This window comes from Pyrgilauda ruficollis, unplaced genomic scaffold (assembly GCF_017590135.1).
Source record: "Pyrgilauda ruficollis isolate IOZ18807 unplaced genomic scaffold, ASM1759013v1 scaffold13, whole genome shotgun sequence".
In the NCBI taxonomy this organism is placed as follows: Eukaryota; Metazoa; Chordata; class Aves; order Passeriformes; family Passeridae; genus Pyrgilauda; species Pyrgilauda ruficollis.
In genome coordinates, this window is record NW_024511432.1 from 7,072,176 (window position 1) to 7,097,279 (window position 25,104).

At 41.4% G+C, this 25,104-nt stretch overlaps 1 protein-coding gene across 5 annotated transcripts in view; it reads left to right on the top strand.

Moving 5' to 3' along the window:
* MBTPS1 (membrane bound transcription factor peptidase, site 1) overlaps positions 1-25,104 on the top strand; it is a 27,723-nt gene continuing 2,619 nt past the window's right edge. Inside the window, exons 1-24 of one of the 5 annotated variants that reach the window (XR_005954440.1) lie at positions 55-426; positions 1,799-2,291; positions 3,397-3,654; positions 4,070-4,273; positions 4,644-4,754; positions 5,868-5,977; positions 6,350-6,466; positions 7,409-7,476; positions 8,030-8,132; positions 8,842-8,993; positions 9,799-9,960; positions 10,484-10,628; positions 11,672-11,860; positions 12,406-12,578; positions 13,205-13,320; positions 15,290-15,446; positions 16,218-16,342; positions 16,743-16,820; positions 18,358-18,498; positions 20,816-20,947; positions 21,487-21,619; positions 22,276-22,406; positions 23,422-23,685; positions 24,665-24,781. Coding sequence is in view for 4 of the 5 variants with exons in the window: in XM_041459024.1 (XP_041314958.1) it covers positions 2,105-2,291; positions 3,397-3,654; positions 4,070-4,273; positions 4,644-4,754; positions 5,868-5,977; positions 6,350-6,466; positions 7,409-7,476; positions 8,030-8,132; positions 8,842-8,993; positions 9,799-9,960; positions 10,484-10,628; positions 11,672-11,860; positions 12,406-12,578; positions 13,205-13,320; positions 15,290-15,446; positions 16,218-16,342; positions 16,743-16,820; positions 18,358-18,498; positions 20,816-20,947; positions 21,487-21,619; positions 22,276-22,406; positions 23,422-23,618 (3,189 nt within the window). In the remaining variant the exon portion in view is untranslated. Of the gene's footprint in view, positions 427-1,037; positions 1,100-1,798; positions 2,292-3,396; positions 3,655-4,069; positions 4,274-4,643; positions 4,755-5,867; positions 5,978-6,349; positions 6,467-7,408; positions 7,477-8,029; positions 8,133-8,841; positions 8,994-9,798; positions 9,961-10,483; positions 10,629-11,671; positions 11,861-12,405; positions 12,579-13,204; positions 13,321-15,289; positions 15,447-16,217; positions 16,343-16,742; positions 16,821-18,357; positions 18,499-20,815; positions 20,948-21,486; positions 21,620-22,275; positions 22,407-23,421; positions 24,215-24,664; positions 24,782-25,104 lie in introns of those variants that run through there. The other 4 variants (XM_041459024.1, XM_041459023.1, XM_041459026.1 and 1 more) reach the window with 4 other exon arrangements.

Genomic DNA, 25,104 nt, shown 5'->3' on the forward strand with positions numbered 1-25,104 from the left:
GGGCTCTCGCGAGAGCGCGCCGGTAAACAGCGCTGAAGATGGCGGCGGGCCGGGCGGCGGCGGCGCGGTGAGCGCGGGGCGGGCGGGCCGGGCCGGGAACCCGCGGCTCCCTCGGGGTCTGGGGCGCGGGCGGGGCGGCGCTCGCTGCCCCTCGTCTCCTCGCCTGCCGCCGCGGCGTGGGGCGCTCCCCGCCGGCTGTCACTTCTCCGCCCTGCCCGGGCCGGGAGCGGCGGCGCTGCCCCGCACGGTGCCCGACCGCGCTCACTGCGGCTTTAGTCCGGCCGGACGGTGCCGGGCCGGGCTCGCTCGTGGTACTGCAGTGCTCCCCGGACGGGACGGTGCTGCTGCGCTGCAGCCGGGGATCCATTCGGCGTGCCCAGCCCGCGGGATGGATGGGGCTCTGCCAGGGCAGGGGCAGGCTGGCAGGTGGGAGTCCCGTCCTGACCTCACCCTGGTGTGGGTGTTACACAGCTCAAACCTGTGCCTGTGCTGCTCCTTTGCTCTCAGTATCCATCGTGCTTCCTTATCGTGCTTGCATACAACCTGTTATTAGCCACAAGGGTGTTTATTTTGCTCATTTGTGTGGTTGTTTTGTTTTATTGCTATAGGAGTTATTAAGCGATGAAGTGATAAGGCAGGCAGAGCTTAACTAAGGCCAGGAGTCAGTGCACTGTAACTGTTGAGTTAGGAATGAATGAAGGGGAAACTTTATGACTGCTAACAAGCAGTTCCCAGCCTGTCATGGTGTTGTCAGTCAAATAAAAATAGAGGTAATTTCTGTCCCTATTACAAGGAAATACTTGATAATGCTAAATAAAGTTAAATGAAAATGAAGTAACAGCTGTTGCATTCAGACTCAATTCCTCTGTTGTGCTGTGAGGTCAGCCCATCATTCCCCTAAATCCTGTGAATCCCCTAATAAGGCCCCTGGTTTCCAGTCCTGGTCACAGCTGCAATATACAGTTCTGTTCTGCTTCCCCAGGTGCTGTGACAAACCAGACATAAATGTTTCTCTTTTCTTATCTTTTAATGGCCTTGTATCTCTCAGTTGCTGGTTGAGTGTTTGGAGTTCAGAAGAACACTAGCATTGCAATTTTTCGTGAGTGTATTATGCACTTTGGAACATAAGGGAAGGAGGTTGTCCCTCCATGTGGAAAATGATTTCAGCACCTTCCTTTAACTTCACATGCTGTTATCAGCTCATATTTCCTCAGGTGCCCGTGTTTTTAGTAACACACACCCTGGCTCAGAAAAATTTTGAAAGGCACAGTCCCTGCAGCTTTGCCTCTTCTGATATCTTTTGTCCTTACGTGGCTTTGGCATGGAGTTTGAACCTGATTTGCCTTGTGTAAAATGAGGTTCTGTGCATTATTTCTATTTGCCATGTTTCTGATTGGAAAAAAAAAAAAAACAAAACATGCTTTTTTAAATGTCCATGGACACTTTTATCATGTTATTATTTTATTTTGCACTTTTTCCCTGCCATGGGATTTGCATGTAATTTTTAGCTCTTTGCTCCACTTACATGAAGTGTGGTTGAGTTTGGTGGTCATTGTTGCCTGTTCTCTTGTCAGGTTAATACCTGAGTGTTTCACATGTGTTCTGCTCTGAACAAGGGAAGAACTTTAGTGTTGGTGAAAAATTGTAAAGGAAATATGAGGAACTTTTTTCCCTATTTTTTCTAAAACAAACTACCAAAGGTGTCTGTTTTTTTTTTTTTTTTTGGTGATTTTCAGACTACACAGTAGCACAAATTATTAATGATTCTAATTATTTTCCATATTGCCCTGCCTTACAGGTTGCCTTGCAATCAGCTTTGCTAATTCTTCTAGGGAGTTAAGTTTGCCATCAGAAATGGAGTACAGGACTCAGCTGCCACATCCTGAGTGACTGAATCATTTAATGCAAAATGGAGAAGAAGCGGAGAAAGAAATGAGCCTGTTCACTAGGCTTGACCTGAAAAGACCATGAAATCTCTACTTATGTTGGATCCAGCTTTCAGAATACCCAGTTGATCAGCACAGTGAAAGCAACGTTTGCTGAAACAGAAATGAACTAGTTTATAAAGAAGAAAATTGTGATTTGAATATATGGAATTTTTGGAATGAAACCATTTTCTTCTATGACCATGAAGTTTGCAGACATCTGGCTTGTTCTGTTTGTTATTTTACTCTGTGGCAAAAAACACTTTGGTACCAGAGTAGGGAATTCCTCTCACGAGGCTCACGTATGTCCTGGATGTTCTCGTCTTACTTTGAAAGTGGAGTTCACTTCGACAGTCGTGGAGCATGGTAATAAAGAGTTAAGCAGTAAAACAAAAAAATCCATGTCATGTTCATGTGTATGGTACTGATTTGTGGTGCTTGTGCAATTGTAACACTCAGGGTTTCTGTGGAAGCACGTCATCTGTTAAATTCTCAATATTCGAAAAGAGGAACGCTTTTTCAAAGGTTGTATGTTTAGCTGGAGACAGTGTTCCAAAAAGAGAAGGAAGAGGGAAACCCAGAGGATTTTAAAAGTGAAAATGGAGTGGGAAGGCTTGGGTGGGCAAGAGTGGTGTGTTTAGTAGCTGCTTGTTTTGACCTGGCCAGTAGTATGCTTGAGGCTCTTTAATAAAATGTAACTACACAGATGGGCCTTGAAGGGGAGAGAAAAGCAAGAAGTCTCTGTGTATTTGTTAAAGAAAAAGTTTGGAAGTGATACTTGCATGGAAGAATGGCAGATAATAGTGAAGGGAGCGGGTGGAAGGCAGAGTGAGGCAGATGCTGCAGCTGGGATGGCAGTAGGACACCTTGACCTGCATCCTGTGCTGCCTCAGGGACCTGCAGTACTCCTGCAGTGAAGCTGTGCTGTGCCTGGGTGCGTGCAGGAGGGTGGCAGAAGTGACACTCCTGTGCCACAGCCTTAACACAGTCAGTGTGGTGGTGTGAGCTGGAGCTGAGCCTGCTGACAAGTCACTGGTGCAGATCAGGGACTGGGCTGTTGAGTCTGAATTTGTTTTCTGAGGTTGTCATAATTAGTGTCAGTAATTTCCACTAAAGCTCAGTACCATGTAGAGTCTTTAAACCATACCAGCCAAGAAGCACGCTGAATTGGCATATCAGTTTTTAACAATAAATCTGTTCCTCACCCCTGCTCCTCTCATGTCATTTTGCTTTTCCCTGATATTTACAGTTCCATCTTCCTTTCAAAGGCTTTTGTCCTATTTCTTATGTTTCCAACACCCCCATCCCCTTACATAGTGCAGAAATAAATTGCAAGCTTGTAAAAGCAGCAGAAAAGGGCCTCAAATTGTGATTATTTGTTCCAAGTAAAGAAAAATTCAGACTTTGCAATGTGAATTCATGCATAAGCTGCTTAAACACCAGTTCTGATAAAGCTGTGCTCTTATTCCAGAGTATATTGTGGCCTTTAATGGATACTTCACAGCTAAAGCTCGAAGTAAATTTATTTCAAGTGCATTAAAAAGTGGTGACATTGAGAACTGGAGGATTGTACCTCGCAACAACCCGGCCAGTGACTATCCGAGTGATTTTGAAGTTATTCAGATCAACGAGAAGCAGAAGGATGGAGTGCTCACTCTGGAAGATCATCCAAACATCAAGCGTGTGACACCTCAGAGAAAGGTCTTTCGGTCACTCAAGTATTCAGAGTGTAAGTTATTTTCTGTGTGCCTGCATGGGATCTGCCTTGGAAAAGTGTTCTTAGCCTTATTTCAGACCATTAGCTTAGCATTACACAAATGAGAAGTGCCCTGCAGTTTTTCTGTAATGAACAGAAATCTATTCTTTTGGTTATAACATTGCAGGGATTTTGTCATACGTTTGCTGAAGCTTTATTTCCATCCGCAACATGGAAACATTTCTTTTGCAGCAGTCGCTTACCCTAGAACAGGGAGCTCTGTATCCATAGTAGATAAACTTTTACTGATGTTGATCAGAGAAATTAGATTCTCAATATTCTAAAACATTTGTTGTAACAATATGATGCTTTAAGTTTGCGTAAGAATCACTTCTATTATGGTTTTCCTCATGCTGTTTTTAATTTTCTCCATCCTGATTGTACACAGCTGATCCAATGCTGCACTGCAATGAAACCAGGTGGACTCAGAAGTGGCAGTCATCACGCCCCTTGAGAAGAGCAAGTCTGTCTTTGGGGTCTGGCTTCTGGCACGCCACAGGCCGGCACTCGAGCAGGCGCTTGCTGAGAGCCATCCCTCGCCAGGTTGCTCAGACCTTGCAGGCAGATGTCCTCTGGCAGATGGGTTACACAGGTATGCTTTTGCTTGTTGCCTGAGAACAATAACCTTGGGAAAACAAGTGAAGTGTAAGGAGAGGCTAATTGACTCGTGTGTGTTAACCTTTCACTGGCTGCCAGGCTGCAATGATTGAGAAATAATTTGGTTTGGAATGCATTGTATATTTATGGAGTGCTTGTTTGTATGTGTGTACTTTACTTGGGGGAAGTTTGTCATGTTTGTGATCTTTGACTGAATTTCTTACTTGGAATATGAGTTTATTTATTACCTATAGCTGACTTGAATTGTAAATTGCTTACTACATTAAACAAAAGTTCTCTTTTAACTTGATAGACTAGATTTGCTATGGAGCTGAATCAGAAAAAGCCGTGTTTTCTCTTAATAGGTGCTGGTGTGAGAGTAGCAGTGTTTGACACTGGTCTGAGTGAAAAACATCCACATTTCAAAAATGTAAAGGAGAGAACAAACTGGACTAATGAGAGAACCTTGGATGATGGTGAGTTACTGTGCAGTTTTCCAGCTGTTCCTGACACTGGTGTGTTTTGTGCTTGCTGCTGTGCTGCTAACATGTGTTAAAATTGTGTATCTTGATGTTTAAAGCTTAATTTTGCAGTGTCGTAGGCACTTTGTACTCATACCAAATTCAGCAGGGACTATTGAGGTTACAAAAGTGGGGTGCATAAGTGTCCTTGGAGTCATATGTGACACTTCATCATAGCTGTTGAAAAATGTCAGGGCAAAAAGTTACTGTGCACCTGTTAGTACGTTCCCAGAGAAGGTGGCATTTAGAGCAAACCCAACAAAGGTGTTTTCTTTCTTACTCCTTTTCCTGTTGCTGTTTCACAGTGGTACATATTTCCATACTAATGAGGGACAGCATTTTCCTTCCTTACTGTGTAGTCCTAAACTGATCAGAGTTTGGCACCTTCCTGTAAAATTTTTCTATTCTGCATAACTGAACCTCGTATTTTCTGCACTATGTTTGTGTTCCTTCTTTGTATGTTGACCCTGACTTGTCCTGACTGTGTGCTTTCACAGATTATTAACTTCATACAGTTTGGGTCAGTGAGTCAGTTGGCCATTGAATCTTCCTGGAGTTCAAAGTTGATGCTTGTATTGCTCAGTCTTGTGTGCACCTCCATAGTTTTGTTTACATAATAATTACTTTACATTGCAGCACCTGCTTTGGATAGCTCTTTCTGTAAGTTCTGTGCCCAGAGGGTTGCTGGACAGGCAGATTTGGAGTACAGAAATGTAAGAAGTCTGCATTAAAATACATTGACTTTGAAATGAGCTGCATTTTCCGAAATACTGGTTTTTGTCGTGATTTCATTGGTAGCAATCAGGAGTGGATGGACTGGACAATTAATCACCCAAGTTTCATCAGCTGGTTGTCTTGCTACAGTGTGCTGCAAATTCTGTCCCCACTGAACCTGGTAGCAAAATATGGTTCAAAAAGAGTAGGACTGAACCCAGCACTTGTGGTTTGTTGTAAAGTCTGTTAAATTTATGTGATTTTTGCTATAGGTGATGTTCAGTGGTAAAAATTCTTGGCAATGGAATTGTTTGTGTTCTAATGTCTTATTTTGTTTCCTTCTCATGCTGATAGGTTTAGGCCATGGGACTTTTGTAGCAGGCGTGATAGCCAGCATGAGGGAATGCCAGGGATTTGCTCCAAATGCTGAACTGCACATTTTCAGAGTGTTCACCAATAATCAGGTAGCTATTTTACATGTGTTTCAATTCCTGCCTTTTCAGGTTAATGCTGTAAAATCCTTTCCTTTGGGGGTATTGCATGCAGTCATAAATGTAGACATTGATAAGTGGAAAGGATACAAGTTTCTATTTATAAAATATTTACTGCAAGATTTCTGCCAGTTTCCATATCTGGTATGTTTTTCAGAAACAGGATATGGAAGTCTTAACTGTATCATGGAGTCACTTAAATGTACTGAGTGCTAGAAATTTAAGACCCATTGTCAGTTTTGTTCTTTATTTTGGTGTTGTTTTTCCTCTGTGTCTAAAGTCTGCATTGTCATGAAATCACAGATGTTTTTCTAATGGTAACTTTTCCCCCTCTTTCTTACATAGGTCTCATATACATCTTGGTTTCTGGATGCTTTTAATTATGCAATTTTGAAGAAGATAGATGTACTGAATCTAAGTATTGGTGGGCCAGACTTCATGGATCATCCATTTGTTGACAAAGTTAGTATGAAGAAATGAAGTGGGCATAGTGTTTGTATCTCTCATACAAATGCTGGACTTGCAGAGCTACTTGTTTGTGTCTGGTCCTGCTGACAGTTCTGCGTTTCATTTGTGTGACAGAATTTGTGCAGTGTACAGGCTTTTATGAATATGTATAAGGAATGAGTTAAAAAAACCCCAAGCACAACGCAGGTGTTCACAGAGTTATGGAAAATAACTTTAACAAAATGCTTGAAAATTACTCCCTAGCAGACAACTAAAAGGACCTTTAATATGAGGCACTTAGCTAAAATCCATTATTGGTTGGTTTTTTTTAAATCTCTGCATGGTTAAATTATTTCATGGTAAAAAAATACGTATGACATGATTTTAGTGAATTTAAGAACAAATAAGTAAAAAGTGCAGGTAGTTGATTCAGCTGTGTGCTAAGAGATTTGGTTCAGGTTAAGATGGAATTAGTTTTTTGTCTTTGTAAATGTCATAGTTCCCTGAATGTTTGGCCTGGCCTTCAAAAGCATTAAGAGAATTAATTTACTTTTCAACTAAAGGATATAGTCGTTCTTCGTAAAGGCCAGTTAAGGGGTTTGAAGCATATAAATTATTTCTTGTTTTTTTTTTTAATTGAAACCTGCCTTGAAATTTAATTTGACAGTGACTTCAGTGTACTCCCCAGAGCACTGCTGGAGGGGATTCAGAATAACTACTTGACTTTGTCATCTGCAGTGCTTTGTTACAGACCAGAGTTTTTCCTTTGGTGTAAGAAGATTCTGTCAGCAGTGTTGCTGTCAGGGCTGGGTTATTGCTAAAATCATCTTAGGAAAGTTCAGAGCTTAATACTGGATATACAGTGAGATGTGTCTTGTAAGGCTCAGAAAGAAGTTGTCTGTTGGAAAAGTCTCTTTTTTGGTGGCAGAGCCTTATTGTAAACATTGTTTTTTGTAGGTTTGGGAGCTGACTGCCAACAATGTCATCATGGTCTCTGCTATTGGCAACGACGGCCCTTTATATGGGTGAGTGTCAGCAACTGCTTCAAAGGGAGCTGGCTGTGGTGTGCTGTGGGTTTGGAAGTAGTTGTGCTTGGTCAGGAACTTTTCTCTCCTTTTTTTCTCTCTAATCTTAGAAAGTGACTCAAGTTAAACTTTTTCCTGTCCTTATTACTTGCATTTTGTGAAGTACTTAACTAAATGATTTCTTTGAAACAGTGGAAAGTCAGCAGCAGAAGAATGGCAGTGCTTCCAGCTGACATTTCCCTCTTGGTGTGAGCAGACAGCTTTGGGTACTGATCTTGGACTTAAGGAATACAGAAAGGATCAACCCAGAACAATTTGTGGTGTATTTCTAAAATAAATGCCTAAAACCAGATTTTGTTTTGTCTTCAAGGTACATGGTTTGATAGTTACTGAGTTAGTAACTGCCTGATAAGTTGCTGTCACCTGTGAAGTATAAGTATGTGACAAAAATCTGATCGCAGCACATCTGTTACCAGCACAAACTTACGACTATATCTTGGTTTTTTTGGTATGTTTTAATTTTTTAATATTCCTTTCTCATATCTTATTCTAGGACTCTGAATAATCCTGCTGACCAGATGGATGTGATTGGAGTAGGTGGCATTGACTTTGAAGATAATATAGCTCGCTTTTCATCTAGGGGAATGACCACTTGGGTAAGATATTTTCATGGTGGCTGCTCACATTTGCAGCCAAAATAAGGCTTGGAAGGTTAACGGGCAATCCTGTGTAGATGTGTGTTGGACAAAAGATGTCATCAGAGATCAGAATAGTTAGAAATTCTAAGTCTGTAAGCAAAAAGCTTAATGTTCTTTTCAGGGTTTCTCATATTAGTCTTGACTATTATTGACATTTTTGATGAATTTGTAAAACATCCACTTCCTTTTGGTTGATGGTGGCGACTTGTCTGTGTGGTTAAATTGCAAACATGGAGGCCTGCTCTTGTCCTTTAGTTGAAAAATCCTAGGATTTCTGGGTGCTGCATGTGAAATGGCACTTACTTGCCTGTGGAGCTGAGGGGGTGCTTGTTGCACACATGATGTCAGATGAGCTTGCACAGTGATCTTGATCAAGGGGACTGTCACATGCTTCTGTTTGTGTAGCCAGTAATCAGTGTGGTTCTCATTTGGTCAGTGGTTTCCTGCTTAGCAGAAATGCTGATCAGCCTAACCTTGAAAAGCTGGGAACTTGTCCTAAACAGCTTGAGTCCTCCTTTGGCTTAGTTGCTATTCTGTTATGCTGAACCTCAGATAATTTGGTTGCTAATTTTACTTCTGAATAACTTGCAGTTAATCTAAGTGCCCAAATGAAGCCATCAGTGTTCATTTTACATTAGGGCAATAATCCTTTTGTTTTCTTTCACAGGAGCTGCCTGGAGGTTATGGCAGAGTGAAGCCTGATATTGTTACTTATGGCTCTGGAGTGAGAGGGTCTGGTATGAAAGGTGGCTGCCGCTCCCTCTCTGGGACAAGTGTGGCATCTCCTGTGGTGGCAGGTGCTGTCACTCTCTTAGTGAGGTAAGTCTTATATAAGAATCTCTAGAAAGATACCGATCAGTAGGGTCATAAAAGTCTCTATAAAGGAATCCATCAAATAAAACTAAGTTGTGTTTACATGTAGGAAAACAAACTTGGAGAGTAAAATCACTGTTGTTCTGCTTGAGCATTACCTTATCTGGCTACTTCTATGTTTCATGAAAAAACTTGAGAACTGTTTTGAATAGTTTTGTCTTTGAGAATATAGTTAGGCAGAACAGTACTATGAGACAATTGTGTCACGTTTTTTAATAATTTGGAATTGCTGCCCTTCTGTCAACTGCTCAAAGTACGCACCTTTAGTAGGTGATTTTCTATGTACTTGTGAATTTTATAGGATGCAGGGTTTCATGGGCATCATCCTGTTGGGTAAGTCAGCTGAAGAATTTGAAAGTGGGAACTGCAAGTCCATACCCTGTGTTTGTCATAGCTACTCCATATGGATGAGACAAACCTTTATTTGAGAAACATGCAAAAAATTCAAAGTCATCATCATATTTCCTCCAAGAAATGGTGTATTTTTGTTTGAACAGCAGAGGTGTTTTACCCCCTTGGAAGGCGAATATTTTATTTAGCATATAGAGATACTGCCCTGATTGTAATGACTGCTGGTCCTGGAGCACGTTATAAGGAGAAAAATTCATGTATTATTAGTTTTAAAGAGAAATATATCAGAAACTTGTCCCTCTTCTACATTTGTATCATGAGAAATCAAGCAATAATAGACAAATATGAGCAGAGAATGTTACAGCAAACTGATTTTGTGGTCTATTTATTTTTGTTTCAGCACAGTTCAGAAGCGTGAAATGGTGAATCCAGCAAGTATGAAGCAGGCCCTTATTGCATCAGCACGGAGACTTCCTGGAGTCAACATGTTTGAACAAGGACATGGCAAATTGGATCTTCTAAGAGCTTATCAGATCCTCAACAGCTATAAACCACAGGCCAGGTTAATTTTAATCCTTAATTAATCAGTGGTACAATAGAATTTGCTCTTTTGTTTAAGAGAGCAGGTGGTGCATGTGTAGCTCAGTTGAGCAGTCTGTGCTTGTGCAACAGTGAGGACTTGCACAGATGTTGCATAATCTCAGGGATGAATTTTGATCAGAGAGTGGATGAAAAGGCATGCAGCAGTGTAGGGGATGATCCTTTTCTCTTATAGCCTTAGATGTTATGAATAGTGGAAAAGGACTTAAATTTTAACTTTGAGAATAAGGGCCAAAAGGACCATCTCCCTGAACTGAGATGCTTCCTTTTTTGTGTATGAAAATCTTTCCACAAAACTTAAAATAAAAAATAGGAAGGGAAGAAGATTTTGGGGCATATTTGGGAAGTGGTATGAGAGCTTGGTAAAATATGACTGGAATGGTTTATCTGAAACTTTTGTGGTTGTGTGTACATTCAGTGATACGTTCTTCTGTTTATTGTTAATTTTTTCCTCTTTAAATTTTCCCCCCTCTGTCCTGCTGTAGTTTGAGTCCAAGCTATATTGACTTGACTGAATGTCCCTACATGTGGCCCTATTGTTCTCAGCCCATATATTATGGAGGGATGCCAACTATTGTTAATGTTACTATCCTAAATGGCATGGGAGTCACTGGGAGAATTGTAGACAAGGTAAGTATTAACATTGTTCCAAAATCTGGCTGCTAATGTTGCTAAAAACCTTCCCAGAAAATACTACTTTAGCTATGAGTTTCATAGAGCAAACCTCGCTGCTGGGAGCAAGAGATGCAAAATGTTTGATTAAAGGGTGCACCCACACTGGATGATTTGTCAACATGAGCTGTCTACAAGTTTTCAAGCAATGCATTGGTTTCAGGGTGTGTAACATTTTATCTTTGCAAAACCAGTTTGAATTAAGAGGTACTTAGAGATTTCTTTGTATTCTCTAATAGCATTTAAAATCTTCTGGACAGATCTTCTTGATTTTTTTTTTTCATCCTTGAAAAAAGGATGCATAGCATAAATGATCTCAGTAAAGCATCCTGACATTAAATTAAGCCTTTTCATGGGTCAGGGTGTCCTGAATGTATCAGCTTAACCAGGCTCTGCTGCCAAACCTGTTCTTTCACACCGGAGATGTTGAGCGTGTTGGTTGGCTAGGGAGGCTTTTAATTAAGTTTAAATGTAGAATAGATTTGAGAATTTATACAAGTTAAAAAAGACACCTATCCTGTAACTCCAGCCAATGTAAATGAGCCTAACTGTAACATTTTAGGGTGTCTGTTGGGGTTTGTTTTAGATTCAAGCTTACGTTAAAAGGCACCGAAGGTCATTATCTTATGGTAATACACACAGCTGATACAATTGGCCTATGTCTGTTCCACTGTTAGCTGGCTTTGTTATCTAAGGGAAATCTTGTGCTCTCACCAATAAATGTTTGCACATGATATCAGAATGTTAAAGCAGGTTCACTAGGGCAGCTTCTCACAGTCCTGCCTCTGAAAAGCCTCTGGTCTGGGTCATTGACACTTTCACAATTGGGGTGATTCACTGACACAACACCAAACTTTTGGGCTTGGAGGGCATTTTAAAATTTGATATAATCTTCAGAAGAGCTAATATTTGTTACTTCATGCAGAGGAAAAGGGCTATGTGTGCAAAAGTAGTGATTGCAAATACTGTGTTACCAGTGTTCTGTATTCTTCATTTCACAGCCAGACTGGCAGCCCTATCTCCCCCAAAATGGGGATAACATCGAAGTGGCTTTCTCCTATTCCTCTGTCTTGTGGCCTTGGTCTGGATACTTGGCAATTTCCATCTCTGTAGCCAAGAAAGCAGCATCTTGGGAAGGCATTGCTCAGGGTCATGTTATGATCACAGTATCATCCCCTGCAGAAAATGAAGTGAGTTCTGTGCATCTTGGATTTTCTGGGTGAAGAGTTATCTAAACTGCTTTCTGATATACAAATACCTTGGTTTTAAGGGTTTGCTCTAGCCCTGTCATTTGAAGCATAAGTTAAATTTGGGTCAGGAAATGAAAGAGTACAAATAATGGTCTTTATAATTGAGAGCAAATTGCATATAATTTAGAATCAGGAGACCTCTCTTTGGGACCAACATCATAATTTCATTTGTTTATTGTGGATTTTAAGAAATGTATTTTGAAAAAGATTGCCTGAACCATGCTTAATTGTTCCTGAGAAACTTTTAAGATTTTGAACAATTAAACCACATCACAGTTTTAACATATGTTAAGTATTTTACATTCTGAGCATAATTATAAACCATTGAGTGCAGGAAAAAATACTGCAGCAATTTAGGGCAAAAGTAATCTCTTTGGTGACAAAAAGTAGATTTAGTACCTCCAGTTTTTTGGTCTTTTACAATCCATGGTGAACTGATTGCTGTGGGGAGAAAGGATTTCACTGCAGTTTGTTCTGTCCTTCAGTCTAAGAATGGTGCAGAGCAGACTTCAACGGTGAAGCTTCCAATAAAAGTGAAGATTATTCCTACTCCACCTCGTAGTAAACGAGTCCTCTGGGATCAATATCATAACCTCCGTTATCCACCAGGATACTTCCCCAGGGATAATCTGAGGATGAAGAATGATCCATTAGATTGGTATTTATCTCAGGTTCTATTAAATCAGTATTTCTTGATTGTGTGTTAATGATATGGGATAACTTTACTGAATGGTGTAGTTCTGGCCTTTTCCAGAGGACCATGGGATTATCTTTTGTAAGAAGTCTGTGTAAAACACTTGGACTATGCTTTTGGTGCAGGATTGTTTTTTGAGCTCTGTGGTTTTATTCATGTGAAATGAAAAGCTTTTAAAATGCTCATATAAGATACTGAGACTTTTGTTTGGCTTTTCTATTCTGACCCAATTTCTCACAGGAAGTTAAAGGGGACGCTTTATTAACTGCTTCAGCATTCACTTACCAAACAAACTTGACAATTTAAAAGACAAGAAGAGACCCCTTGTCTCTTAAGGGAGACTGTCTTCAAAGCAGGGAAAGACTTTGCTGATCTTTCATAGATGGAGCAGGGAAGCATCCATAGGAAAAATCATGCAGCAGTACCTCAGTGAGGATTAATTGGGTCAGTGACCAGAACACAAGCTTTTGGAAAGTGTCTTGGAGTATGCAGAAGTGGCAGGTGGACAGGATTTCAGAAAATCAAAAAGGTGGAAATCAGATTTCTACATGCCAGATCTAAATGTCTTCAACACTTTTTTTTTTTCTAAGGAATGGTGACCATATCCATACAAACTTCAGGGACATGTACCAGCACCTCAGGAGCATGGGGTACTTTGTTGAGGTTCTTGGTTCCCCATTTACATGTTTTGATGCAAGTCAGTATGGTAAGCATGAGTTAATTGCCTTGTTCTCCATACTGTTAACTTTTTCTGAAATGACCTTTTGTTGGAAGACCAAAAATGTTTTGAGGGTACAAATAAAAATTCTAGTGGTAGTAGAAAAATGTGTTGGCATTGGGAGTATTTTTTATGTATGTGCTGATATTTAGTTGTATGGAGTATTGGTGGGGAAGCTTGCTTGGGAGTTTAGTAGAATGAATGCAGTTTTCTGTCCTTACCATGAAAAAAAGAGAGGGAAAGCCAGCCTGTGAGTGGGTTAAAAGCTCCTCAGTATTCAGTCCCACAAAGGCAGAACTGTATTTGCCAAAAGATTTTGGCACAGTAAAATGAAGCATGACCTGTTTAACAGGATAAAATCAAAGGTGTCCATCCTGGTTCTTTTTTTATGTTTAGTGATCTTTGATTAGATAAAAGAGTGGATAAAGTGTTCATCCAACCATATGTGATAGCAAAGCAGTATCTGGTTTGTTTCTGTGTTCATCAGGAAGGAAATTGGATAGCTTGGCTAGGCAGGGGACAGAGCAAACTGTCTGTGCTCTTTTCTGCTTCTGTATGCCCCTTGTTTAACCATGGCATGCTCCAAAACCCCTCTTCTGTTTTGGGCAGGGCTGTGTTTCAGTGCACTGTAAGGTGAGGGTGCATTCTCCTGAGTGCCAGTTCTGGAACTGTTGCCAGTAGTAACCTTTTGTTTATCTTGATTCTTCAGTGAATATCTCACCACTGCTTTTAGAGTTCAGTGGATGTACACATGGATACATGAATGTTAGACCTTTAAAAAGTAGCAAAATAGTGTTTCTTCTGAGAGCACTAGTTTTATAATTCATAGAGAGCAGCATTAGGGGACTTCTTTCTCTTCTGATTCACCATTTTTTTTGTACCTCATTTGACATTTTTTTTTGTTGTACCTCATTTGACTGTAGTTTGTTGGGCTTTCAGAATTTCCTGAAGAAGTAGTGAGGGGAATAAAGCTCAATGATCTGTGGTCCATCTGCCACTTGTCCCTAGCTTGTATTGTTTTTACACTTGGTGAAAGAGGGTGCACTCTGTCCCATTTCTACAGGATCTTTGTCAGAAGGCTTTCCAAATGCAGACTGCCTCGACTTGTGGAATTGGCTTGCTTGCAAGGAACTGTGAGACATGGGGCTCACAGTGGTTTATCAGATTGCTCAGGGTATCATCCTGTCAAGATTTGTGTTGTCTCTGAGGACGGAAATTTCACCACTTCTCTGGGCGATCAGAAAGTAAAGAAGCAAAAGGGCTGGTATTTAGAAGCAGTCTGAAAGCATAAGCATGTTTTCAGGGAATAAAAGTATATTTTTCTGGTTATGTTTTTTTTTCAGTGATACAGAGAAGGTTGTGCTTGCTTGTTAACAGGAGTGACAGAGGGTTATGTGAAAGTGGCAGTGGCACTTCAGTCAAGCCTACCAGAATGCAGCTGTAGTTTTCAAAGGATGAATCAAACGATGTTTCAGAGTAATTGCTGCCTACCTGGCTGCCAGTCTGCAGTAGTGAGGGGAGTGCTGTTAGAGCTGGAGCAGTGAAAAACCTCCTGACCAGGCTGCATCTGCATTAGCACTCCAGTTTGGATCAGTGGTGAATCCCCTCATTGTCCAGCTGTGCCACAGTTTGGCTCAGTTTATGGAGCATTTGGGTGACACCAAACTGCAGAACACACACCTGACACATGTGGGCATTCAGTTCTTGAGACCACACAAGCAGCAGTCATAAGTAACACCCTAAAAATTTCATGTGCTGCCAAACTAATTTTGGGATATTTTTGTCTTACGTTTATCATCCTTAAATATGACTTCATTAGATGAGCTGCCAGAGCAGGGCACATGGACCAGATAATGTGAAAGTGTGCACTTGTCTTGGCTTCTGTGTGGATTGTGTGAATAGTGGTAACATCACTGTGACCAGCCTGGAGAACTCCTGTTTCTGCTTTTACACACAGGGACTTTGCTGATGGTGGACAGTGAGGAAGAGTATTTCCCTGAAGAGATCACCAAGTTGAGGAGGGATGTTGATAATGGACTTTCACTGATCGTCTTTAGTGACTGGTACAACACGTCTGTGATGAGAAAAGTCAAGTTTTATGATGAAAACACGAGGTACTGACTTATTTCCAAGTGTTTTGGGAAATAAAATGCCATAGAATTGCACATATTACCCTAAAAATCCCAAATGAGATGCACTGTACTTCAGCACTTGGATGTTACCTGTAAGAAGGTGCTACCTTAAGTAGCAGAACTGACCTTAGGCTACAGCTTGAGGAGCATAGCTGCCCATTTTGTCATGATTGTGGAGGCCTCTTTGGCACTGTATTCTACTTTTAATGCCAAGAAAAACATTTACAATGAAGAGAAATAAGAAATTGGAGACGAGACCAACAAATGAAAATGGACATGGTTTGACTTTAGGGGAGCAGAATAGAAAGAAAACGTGCATTGCAAGAGTATCACCAGGTCATGTACCCGTTACCGAAATTACTGCATGTTTATATGGCATATAAAGAAAAAATATGGCACATTTTGCTTTTTTATAAATACGAGAAGCAAGGTACATGGCTGTTATTTTTACCTCAGCTTAGCCAAACAAAGAGCATAAGACTGAATTTCTTTCTAGTAAATTGAAGTTGTTCATGCAGCTGAAATGTACTGAGAACTTTTACATCAGTATTATTTACCTTTAACTCAAAAGCAATGTTTTCAGAGACAGCTGCTCAGATGCCCATGGAGTTAATGAAGGCTTTAAGATGAAGTTCATTGTTTATATGGCTTTGGAAAAGTCTGTATGCAGGAGGACATGTGACCTTCTGTTACCCAAACTCTAGCAGTATATTCTGTATACTAATAAACAGTGTTACACTGTAATTTTTACAGGCAGTGGTGGATGCCTGATACTGGAGGTGCTAATATACCAGCTCTCAATGATCTGCTTTCTGTCTGGAATATGGCCTTTAGTGATGGGCTGTATGAAGGAGATTTTACCTTGGCGAGTCATGAAAGTGAGTACTGGAGTCCATTGCCTGCACAGGCTACAGTGGGGTGTTTGGAAAATGGTTTTCTGCAAGTTTGAGGTTGAGCAAGAGTCAAGGGAACCACTCAGATTCAGTGAAAAGAGTCTCGTAAATGATTTCTTAAATTATTTCTTCCTTTGTAGACTTTTTCATGGTATTTGATTTAGCTTTTCAGTTTAAAAAAACTCCTAAATTGAAATATTTGGAAAGTGTGTAAAGGTGAGCCTGTGAAAGCTGTTCTCAGCAATGCTTTCCTGCAAATACACACATTGGTCAAAATGTGCAGATTCAGTGCAGTGTTCTTGGGAATGTTTTCTGCTGGATTGTTGGGTAGGGAAGGGAGGGAAATGTCATTTTGGTCTGACATCAGTTTGGTGATGTCTTCCAGTGAATTACGCGTCGGGGTGCAGTATTGCAAAGTTCCCAGAAGATGGCATCGTCATTGCACAGACTTTCAAGGATCAAGGTATGAGCTTCCTGGTCCTTTTTTCTGTGTTTTTAGTAGAACTTTGGGGTCACTGCACAAGCAAAGTTGCAAAGTCTAAAGGTCTAAAAACAATAAATGCAAAACCACCTTAACAGGGTAGGTATTTTTGCATTTTCTCATTTTGCCTAGAACATGTAGCTGATGCCTAACAGGCAGCTGCAGTGTGACTCTGTATACAGTTATTAAATAATGTAATATCCAAGTGTTATATGCAGACCTGTATTGTAATTGCTGTATGGAAACATGATCACACGCGTACTTGTGTCTCTGGAAGGGGAGGAGTTGTGTTGTAATTGTGTTACTGGTTGACGTTTCTGGTAAGTTTCAAATACTGCTGAAATATATCCCCTTGCCATATTTAGCATGAGTGTTGTGGTAGCTGTGGTCATCTAAGGATATAAATAAGGAAAATTTTAGTAGACAAAATGTCACCAGTGAAACTCTCGTAACGGAAAATTTTATGCATACAGGATGCCTGTGGTCTCAGACTTGAGTGCTCTGTTCTCTATGCATTTCCATTCTCTTTTATCATAATATCTTTTCATTTGGGAGAGGGTAATTCAGAACTGTAATGGCAGCAGGCAGTTTAAAAAATAAATCTTGTGTTTGATGAGCTTTTAGGAAGTGCTGTTCAGGAGCTCTGTAAGCAGAGCTCTTAGGGTGTTGCAGGTCAGGTTTGTGCAGATGGGTGAAGAGTGTTTGAGTGTGAGAGCAGAAGCACATGCAGTGCTTCTGATACAAGTCAGCAACTGCCAGAGAAGATCAGTGAGTTCAATGTATTTTTGACTTAGCAGAGGTAATTTCCCCATGGAGAAATTCTCTGGAACAGCAGAGCTCATCTGTGTGAGCCTTTTGGAGGAAAGACAATATCCCTGTATGCCAATGACTTACATATTTCCTTATGTGTGAGAGAGAAAGACAGGGTCAATTTGACAAGTAACCTGCTGGACCTGCTTTTTCTATTGAATCCTTTTCATTGCAATTCCTGAGGCAGAAGAGCCCTCTGGTTTGCTTCTGCTGTCTAAACAATATCTCAAGTAAAGGGGATAAATTTCAAATACAAATATGAAATTTGTCTTTATTTTTTCTAATGGATATAATTCTAGGAAGGAAAGGTAGAAAACCTTTAACCTAAAACCAGCTTTCTGTACAATTCTGCAGAAGGGCAGAAACAACATAAAGAGCAGAACATTTTGATTTTAAACCTTTTGCTGAAGATACTAGAATATTTTATTCAAGGTTGTTGAAGATAATCCTGGTTGTGAGGTCTTTTTTTCTTTCTTTGGTGAAGAAGAAAAAAAGTTATTATCGGTAGGAAACTTTATAATCAGGGTCTTGGAGCAGTTTCATTTTTGTCATAACATCCATGGTGGTTTTGAAAACTTGTTGCAAAAATGTGTGACATGGTGTGGGGCATTGTTGCATTTGTCAGCTGGAAATGTAGGCTGTGTTGTTTCATGGGTAGATTGATACTGACGCTCTGCAGGCTATGAAATTTATTTGTGCTTTGCTTTAGGTCTGGAAGTTTTAAAGCAGGAGACTGCTGTAGTTGAAAACGTCCCTATTTTGGGGCTTTACCAAGTTCCTTCGGAAGGCGGTGGCAGAATCGTTCTGTACGGCGACTCCAACTGCCTGGATGACAGCCACCGGCAGAAAGGTGGGCGAGCCCTGGCACGCGGGCACTGCCTGCACTCACAGCTGTCCTCTGGGCCTTCCACAGCCCCCACCAGAAGCAGATGGTTTTTAGGGACTCTGAATATTCCTTACAGGGGATTAATCTCAGTTCTGCAGAGCTCTGCTGAAATGCTGTGAGGTGCATTGACAGCCAAAGGGCGCCCCACATGAAATAGCCCTCTGATAAATGGAGCTGTTTACCATGCTCATTTCCTGTTCCATAAGCTTTGGGGGCTGATTTTTGGGGCGGGCTGTTTTGCAAGGGGGGTTGGGTTTGTGGTTTTTTAAAAATTTTTCGGGGTGTTTTTGTTTGCAGGAGGCACTAATAGTTACACATTCTTGATCTGAAGTTGTGAGAAGAGGCCATTAGGAGATCCTTCCACTTTTTCCCTAGTTACATCTTCAGAATGTTTATATAGAACAGAGGATTTTATCTTTTGAGTTTGCACCTCAGCCTGCCTTGTTCCCTTTGCAATGTTTCCTGTGAGGATTTGTGGTAATTCTCAGTGTTTCAGTTGTGCATTACTGCTTTCAGGTTATCCTACTTTGACACCAGCTGGTGTTAACATGTCAGAAAGTAGGAACTTCCATTTGTTGTTTGCAGCTCTAGGTAGCAATTGTGTGAGTTGTGTGTGTGTTTTCTGTGGCTCCCAGAGAAGCCATGCTCTCTGCCTAACACTATGGCTGATTCTTATAAAATCTTTTTTCTAGCAGTTTGCACATTTTTAAGAGGTTGCTTAGGTTTCTCATGACATGTAAAGCACAAGCTGGAAGATCTGTGGCTTGAGGGGAGGAAGATAATCCAATATGTGAAGTGTTTTTCGGCATTTCCACTGAACAGAACTGAATTTTCCTTTTGTGATGAAAAGTACATCTATAATTTTTTAAGCTTTTGTCACTGACATTTTAAAATACTACATTCTGCAATCCATCCCTTGGCTGATTTATTTAAGTTTAAAGGAACTTACTGCCTAAGGGAGCTCTCCATTTGTAGCTCATTTCTTTTTCTACCATACATTTTGGGGTTTTTTAAGAGTTCTGTGATTTTTCCTTATCTGCCTTTGGGTTGCTTCCTGTGAATTGCCCTAACACCTGCACATTGGTGCCTTAGTGCTTGCTGCAGGTTATTGAAAGCACATAACAAAAGAGAAGATACATAGCTTTAAATTAAGTAATAGAAAATAATGCTCTGTGACTTCCCTCATACTGTTAAATTCAGTGTGACATCTGAAGCAAGAAAGAGTGGAATGCTCTAAAGAAATCCTTTAAAATTAGCTTTTAAATTGTGAACCAGGAGCTATGTCTCCTGCAGAGACATCGGTGGCTTTAACTGAGGAAAATTCCTAACATTTGTGAATATAAATCCTTAAAATCTGTTTGACCTCTTTGAAAAATCAAAGGTGAGGGTTTAAGGGACACTGGGATTATGAAGATTAACTCCCATTCCCAGCCAACTGTTCCTAGGGGCAGGAGTTCTGAGAAAAATACTTTGCTGTGTGGTGGAAATAGCTGATAAGGCATTGTCCTACTCCTGCTTTAGAGCTGTGATGTGAACTAGCTGGAGTGCTTGTTCTTTAGGGGTAGCTCTGGATTAAGGTAGTAATAATTCAGGAGAGAATCAAAGCGAGGGATCATGAGCTTTTGAAGTGCAAAATAAACCATGATCACTTGTATTGTGGTGTTGATTGCCAGCCTGGTCTGTACCTCAGCTGCTGTAGGTTATGCTTGTACCTTTAGCTGGGATGTAGCCAGAATGATTCTCCTTTGTTTGTTTGTGTATTTTTTTAAGCTTGAGAGAGCAAATTAGTCATATCCTTGCACTGTAAACACTACCTTGTTCTTACTTTTTTTTGCAAGGTATTTATTTTGCCCTTTCAAAAGAATAGTTGGTTCTCAGTTTCCCTGCTAAAAATTATACCAGAAACTCGGAGCTTTCTTTGCTTCCACTGAAGAACCTCATGATTTTTTCAAAACATGGATGCCTTGTGCAACCTGGAATTCCTGTATTCAAAACATTTTTTTTTTTTTGTATTCTGCTCCCCAAGAGAGCCTGGTTTGATACACAAGGGACAATATTTTAAGACTGAACAGTTTAAGTTTGTGTTTGTGTGTTGCAGGGGAATGTGGGGTGTGTATTGAAAGTTGCATCTTTCTGAAAGTGAGCCTAGAACTTCAGGAGGAAAGCAAGACCCAGCAAAATGGATTGTAACTCTAAATATCATTAAAGCCTTCTTAGCAGAAAGATAAGAAAGATTATGTGGCATAATGCATATCTTGTCTTGGGGCTGTGAAATCCACAGATTGCTTCTGGCTGCTGGACTCCCTGCTGCAGTACACGTCCTACGGGGTGATGCCGCCGAGCCTCAGCCACTCGGAGCACCGGCAGCGGCCGCCGTCGGGAGCCGGCTCCTCGCTTCCCGAGCGCATGGAAGGTGAGAGAGCCTCAGTGACCAGGCACAGCCCGAAGCTGGGGGACTCACAGGGCAGGAAGGCTGGGGCAGATCCCTTGAGTTACGTGCCAGCAAGGTTGGTTTGCTGTGAGCTCTGCAGTGTTGTGCTGTTTTGCTGGAAGAAAGCACATATTGCAGGGTTTTGTTGTGATAATATAGCTGTGATTAGACTGAAGAAAATGTTCTTTTCATAGAGTAGGAATGTTCAGATGCCTGGTTCTGTAGAGTGGCATTCTAGTTAGTAGCTACGGAGCATTTTAAAACATTCAGTCTTATCTCACATGCTGGCAGAAAAACTTGGATTAATTGTGGTAGGTGCAGACTCTTACTGTTTTGTAAGGTACCCTTAGGTTAGTTCTGATATTTAGCTGTGAGTCCTTGTTACTGTAAACAGCTCCTGGGTTTACAGCAGCACCGTTTAGCCAGTGCTCAACAGGGTCAGTGCTGGTAACTTTTAGGGCCAGTGTTGGTAACTTCTACCTTGCCTGTCTTTGGGTAAGCCAGTCTGTCTCTGCTGTGAGTTGCAGGTAACCATTTGCATCGATACTCAAAGGTGCTCGAGGCTCATCTGGGAGACCCTAAACCCCGGTCCCTTCCTGCTTGTCCTCACCTGTCCTGGGCCAAACCACAGCCTTTGAATGAAACTGCCCCCAGGTTAGTATGTCTTTCTTGTGCAAGAAGTCTCACTTTTGAGTTCAGCTGAAAAATAATTTGTCCTATCTACTTTTGAAAGGGACAGCTGTAATGCCGTTTCCTAGAAAAATACCATATTGCAAAGAGGAAATAATGATTAATGCCTCTTCAGTGAATAACTCTGACTCACCTAATAGCTATGCTATGAAACTCAGGGATTTTAAAAATAACTTCACAAGTCACTGTTGTGATTGAGCAATTCCAGCTTCGAGTGAACAGTCTTGATGAAACCCATCGTCATTGTGTGCCTTGGAAAGAGTTTTCTGAAGCATCTTCTTGGACAGCTCTCCTGGTGCTGCTTCTCTTGTGCCACTTGTCAGTCCCTTGGAGGAAAGTGCTCAGTACACAGCCCTTGCTTGTCTGCTGGTGGTTACTTTTGGAAGTCTGTGTGCAAGAAAGAGAGTTGTTGGTAAATAGTTGCTAATCTAGGTTGTGTTCCTGTGGTGTCTGAATTTAAATTTGAAGGCCTGGAAACTGCAGAACCTAAAGAATGGGTCCAGGCTAGTAAGTTATACATAGGTTGTATAGGTACTGTCACTTTCTCTGTATGTTCCTACAAGATTCCTTGCATTAATGAAGTAAGTTGGCAGACATCTCTGTCTTTCAATTTCTTCTAGCAACCTTTGGAAACATCAAAAATTACTGTCAATTGACCTTGATAAAGTGGCACTGCCAAGTTTTCGACAGAACCGACCCCAAGTGAGACCATTGTCCCCCGGAGAAAGTGGAGCATGGGACATTCCTGGAGGTAAATATTGAAAAGTTTGAAAGTTGCTGGTTTGGTTTTGCTTTTTGCATAAGCTTTGGAAAAAATGCAAAACACAGCGCAGCCATATGAGAGGCCACTCTTTATTTTCAGTTGTGAAAAACATGCATATAATAGTATGGCTGTATTATCAAAGGCTGTCTGATGAAGATTTTTTTTTTTTTTGTATATGAATAGTTTGTTGAATAGAAAGTGTGCATGATATACTCAGAGGAAGATCTTGGTGGGTGCATTTTGATAGTTGAGGTTTGTTTGGATGCTGTTCAGTCTGATGGGTCAGCAGCAGACCCTGTCCTTGGGAGCTGTGACCACATACCCACTGCTAATTAAAATTCCTTCTGTGAGTGCACAAAAGCAGAGTCCAGAAGAATTTTGTCAGAATGGTGCCTTGGGCAAGCTGTTACACTAACAAATGATGTCTAGCACTCAGAACAGCTTTCAGGTGGGCAGCTCTCCTTCACAAGATTGGCATTGCAGGCTGAGCTGGAAGCAGTTGGAAAGCCTCATATGTGTTCTTTTCCCAGTCTGAGCTGCTATACCAGAGACACCTGTAAAATGAAGGGTTTGTTTCTCTAGCTCATCCTCACTGTTTGCACAGTCTCTGGAGCAAGCAAGCATGAAATCACTTTCCTCGTTCCGTGAGGATTTGAATTACAGCAATTGCTTAGTACTAAGATTATGGTCAAGTGTCTCCATCTCTCTTCTGATGCAAAACAGAAGACTGTTGTTACAGGGGAAATCTGGGCTATGCTTTCATGTGCCCGAATAGGTCAAGGTGGAAATGCTGGTGCTTTCCTGTAACGTTAGCATCCCATCTGATTTTCACTAATCGGTCTGCAGCTGTTAATCTTCCTGTCTGAAATGTAATCTGATTAATGGCTGCCTGGGCTTTGAACAAGAGTTAGGGGCAGATCCTTCTGCTAGATGGCATTAGCACCACAAAGCCATCGTGGCTCACGTGGTAACTGCTGCCTTCCAAACCTCTTTGCCTCTCTAGGTATAATGCCGGGCCGGTACAACCAGGATGTGGGACAGACCATTCCTGTCTTTGCCTTTCTCGGTGCCATGGTGGTCCTGGCGTTCTTTGTGGTGCAGATCAACAAAGCCAAGAGCAGGCCAAAGAGACGGAAACCGCGCGTGAAACGGCCGCAGCTGATGCAGCAGGTTCATCCACCAAAGACACCTTCTGTGTGAAAGCTCTGCCTTGCCAAAGATGACCTCCTGTGACTGCTTGCTTTCCAGGCCGATGGATCCAGTGGAGGTGCAGTGAGTGTGCACCTGACATCATCTCATAGTCTTTGGTTTGTGGAGAGAAAAAAAGAACCTCAGCTGATCATCTGTACATAAAACTGCAGCTTTAAGCAGCTGAAGCCACCAAAGACTTGAATACTGTTTAAATGGCTGCTTAGTCACTACATATCCCAAGAGGGGGAAAATGGACCTTTTTTTTAAGCTGACCAAACTAAAATTTATTTGTTTAGAGGCTATTTTCTATATTTATTGTTGGGGAGGGCGGGGGAAAAGTCACTTTAAGGACCTCTGCTAAGGAAAAACAAGTGCATTTTTTTGGATGGAATGCAATTTTCTAGAATGGTTCTATGCTGAAGAGTATAATGTACACCATTAAAGGAGGAAGGGACTGAGAGAGACCAGTACAAATCAGTGAGACATACTCCTGCAGTTTATTTTTATAAAGCCAACTACCATGATGTTTTGTAATTTTTGGTCACGATTTCACCGTTGTTGGTGAAGCAGATTTTTCAATAAATATGTTATCTATATGAAGCAAAGACAGTGTGCTAAGTGGCTCTTCTTTCCACTTGCAGTCAAAGAGAGCAAATTGCTGGGTAGAGAAGATTTTCATGTCTCCTCTCTTCCCACCATATCTTTGTCCTTACCAGCGGTATCCCAAGTTGCAGACTTTCCTTTGGAGCACTAATTGGACAGTCATACAAACAGTGCTTGCTCTGAGTGAGCACAGAGTTCTGGAAACCTTCAAAACTCTGCAGCACATTATAAGGAGAGAGCTCTTGAAGAGCTGTATAGAAAACTGTCATGGGAATGGCACCTAGCAGCACTATGTGGTGTCACAGAGATGAAAACCCAGTCTCCTTTGGTTTGTCCTGCTTGAAAGCCTGTGAATTGTCACTGGCTTAAATAAGGATGCAGGCACAAGTTTCCCCTGTCCATGCAGTGCCAGTTAATGTTGCCATAATTGAAATAGCTTCTCTCTTTTCTAGTGAAGCTGAGCTTCTCCCTGCCAACTGCTTTCATCATTGCTCCAGATGAGCACTGTTTCCTAGGAGCCAGGAGCTGGTGGCTGCCTGTATTTGTGAATGGAATGGCAGCCTGGGCAGGTAAGCAGTGTGCACTGGTGAATGGTCCTGGGTGAGTTCGTGGGCAGCTCTGGGCATGGCTGGAGAAGGAGGAGGCAGGGACAGCCCTGCTGGGCAGTCTGGCTGCACCCATCCTCTTAGGGCTTACCAGCAGGGATGGGGGTGGGCTGTGGGAAGTGCACTGCAGGAGAGAACTTTGCATCATGTAGTCCTGGAGCCATGGATAAGGTTTGTGAGTGTCCTGCAAAAAAGATTGGGCAAACCAATTTTCCCTAACTTGAAGAGTGGTTGCCTTTTCCCAGCATTTTTCCTCTGGAGGATGCACTGGGAAAGGCAACATTCTG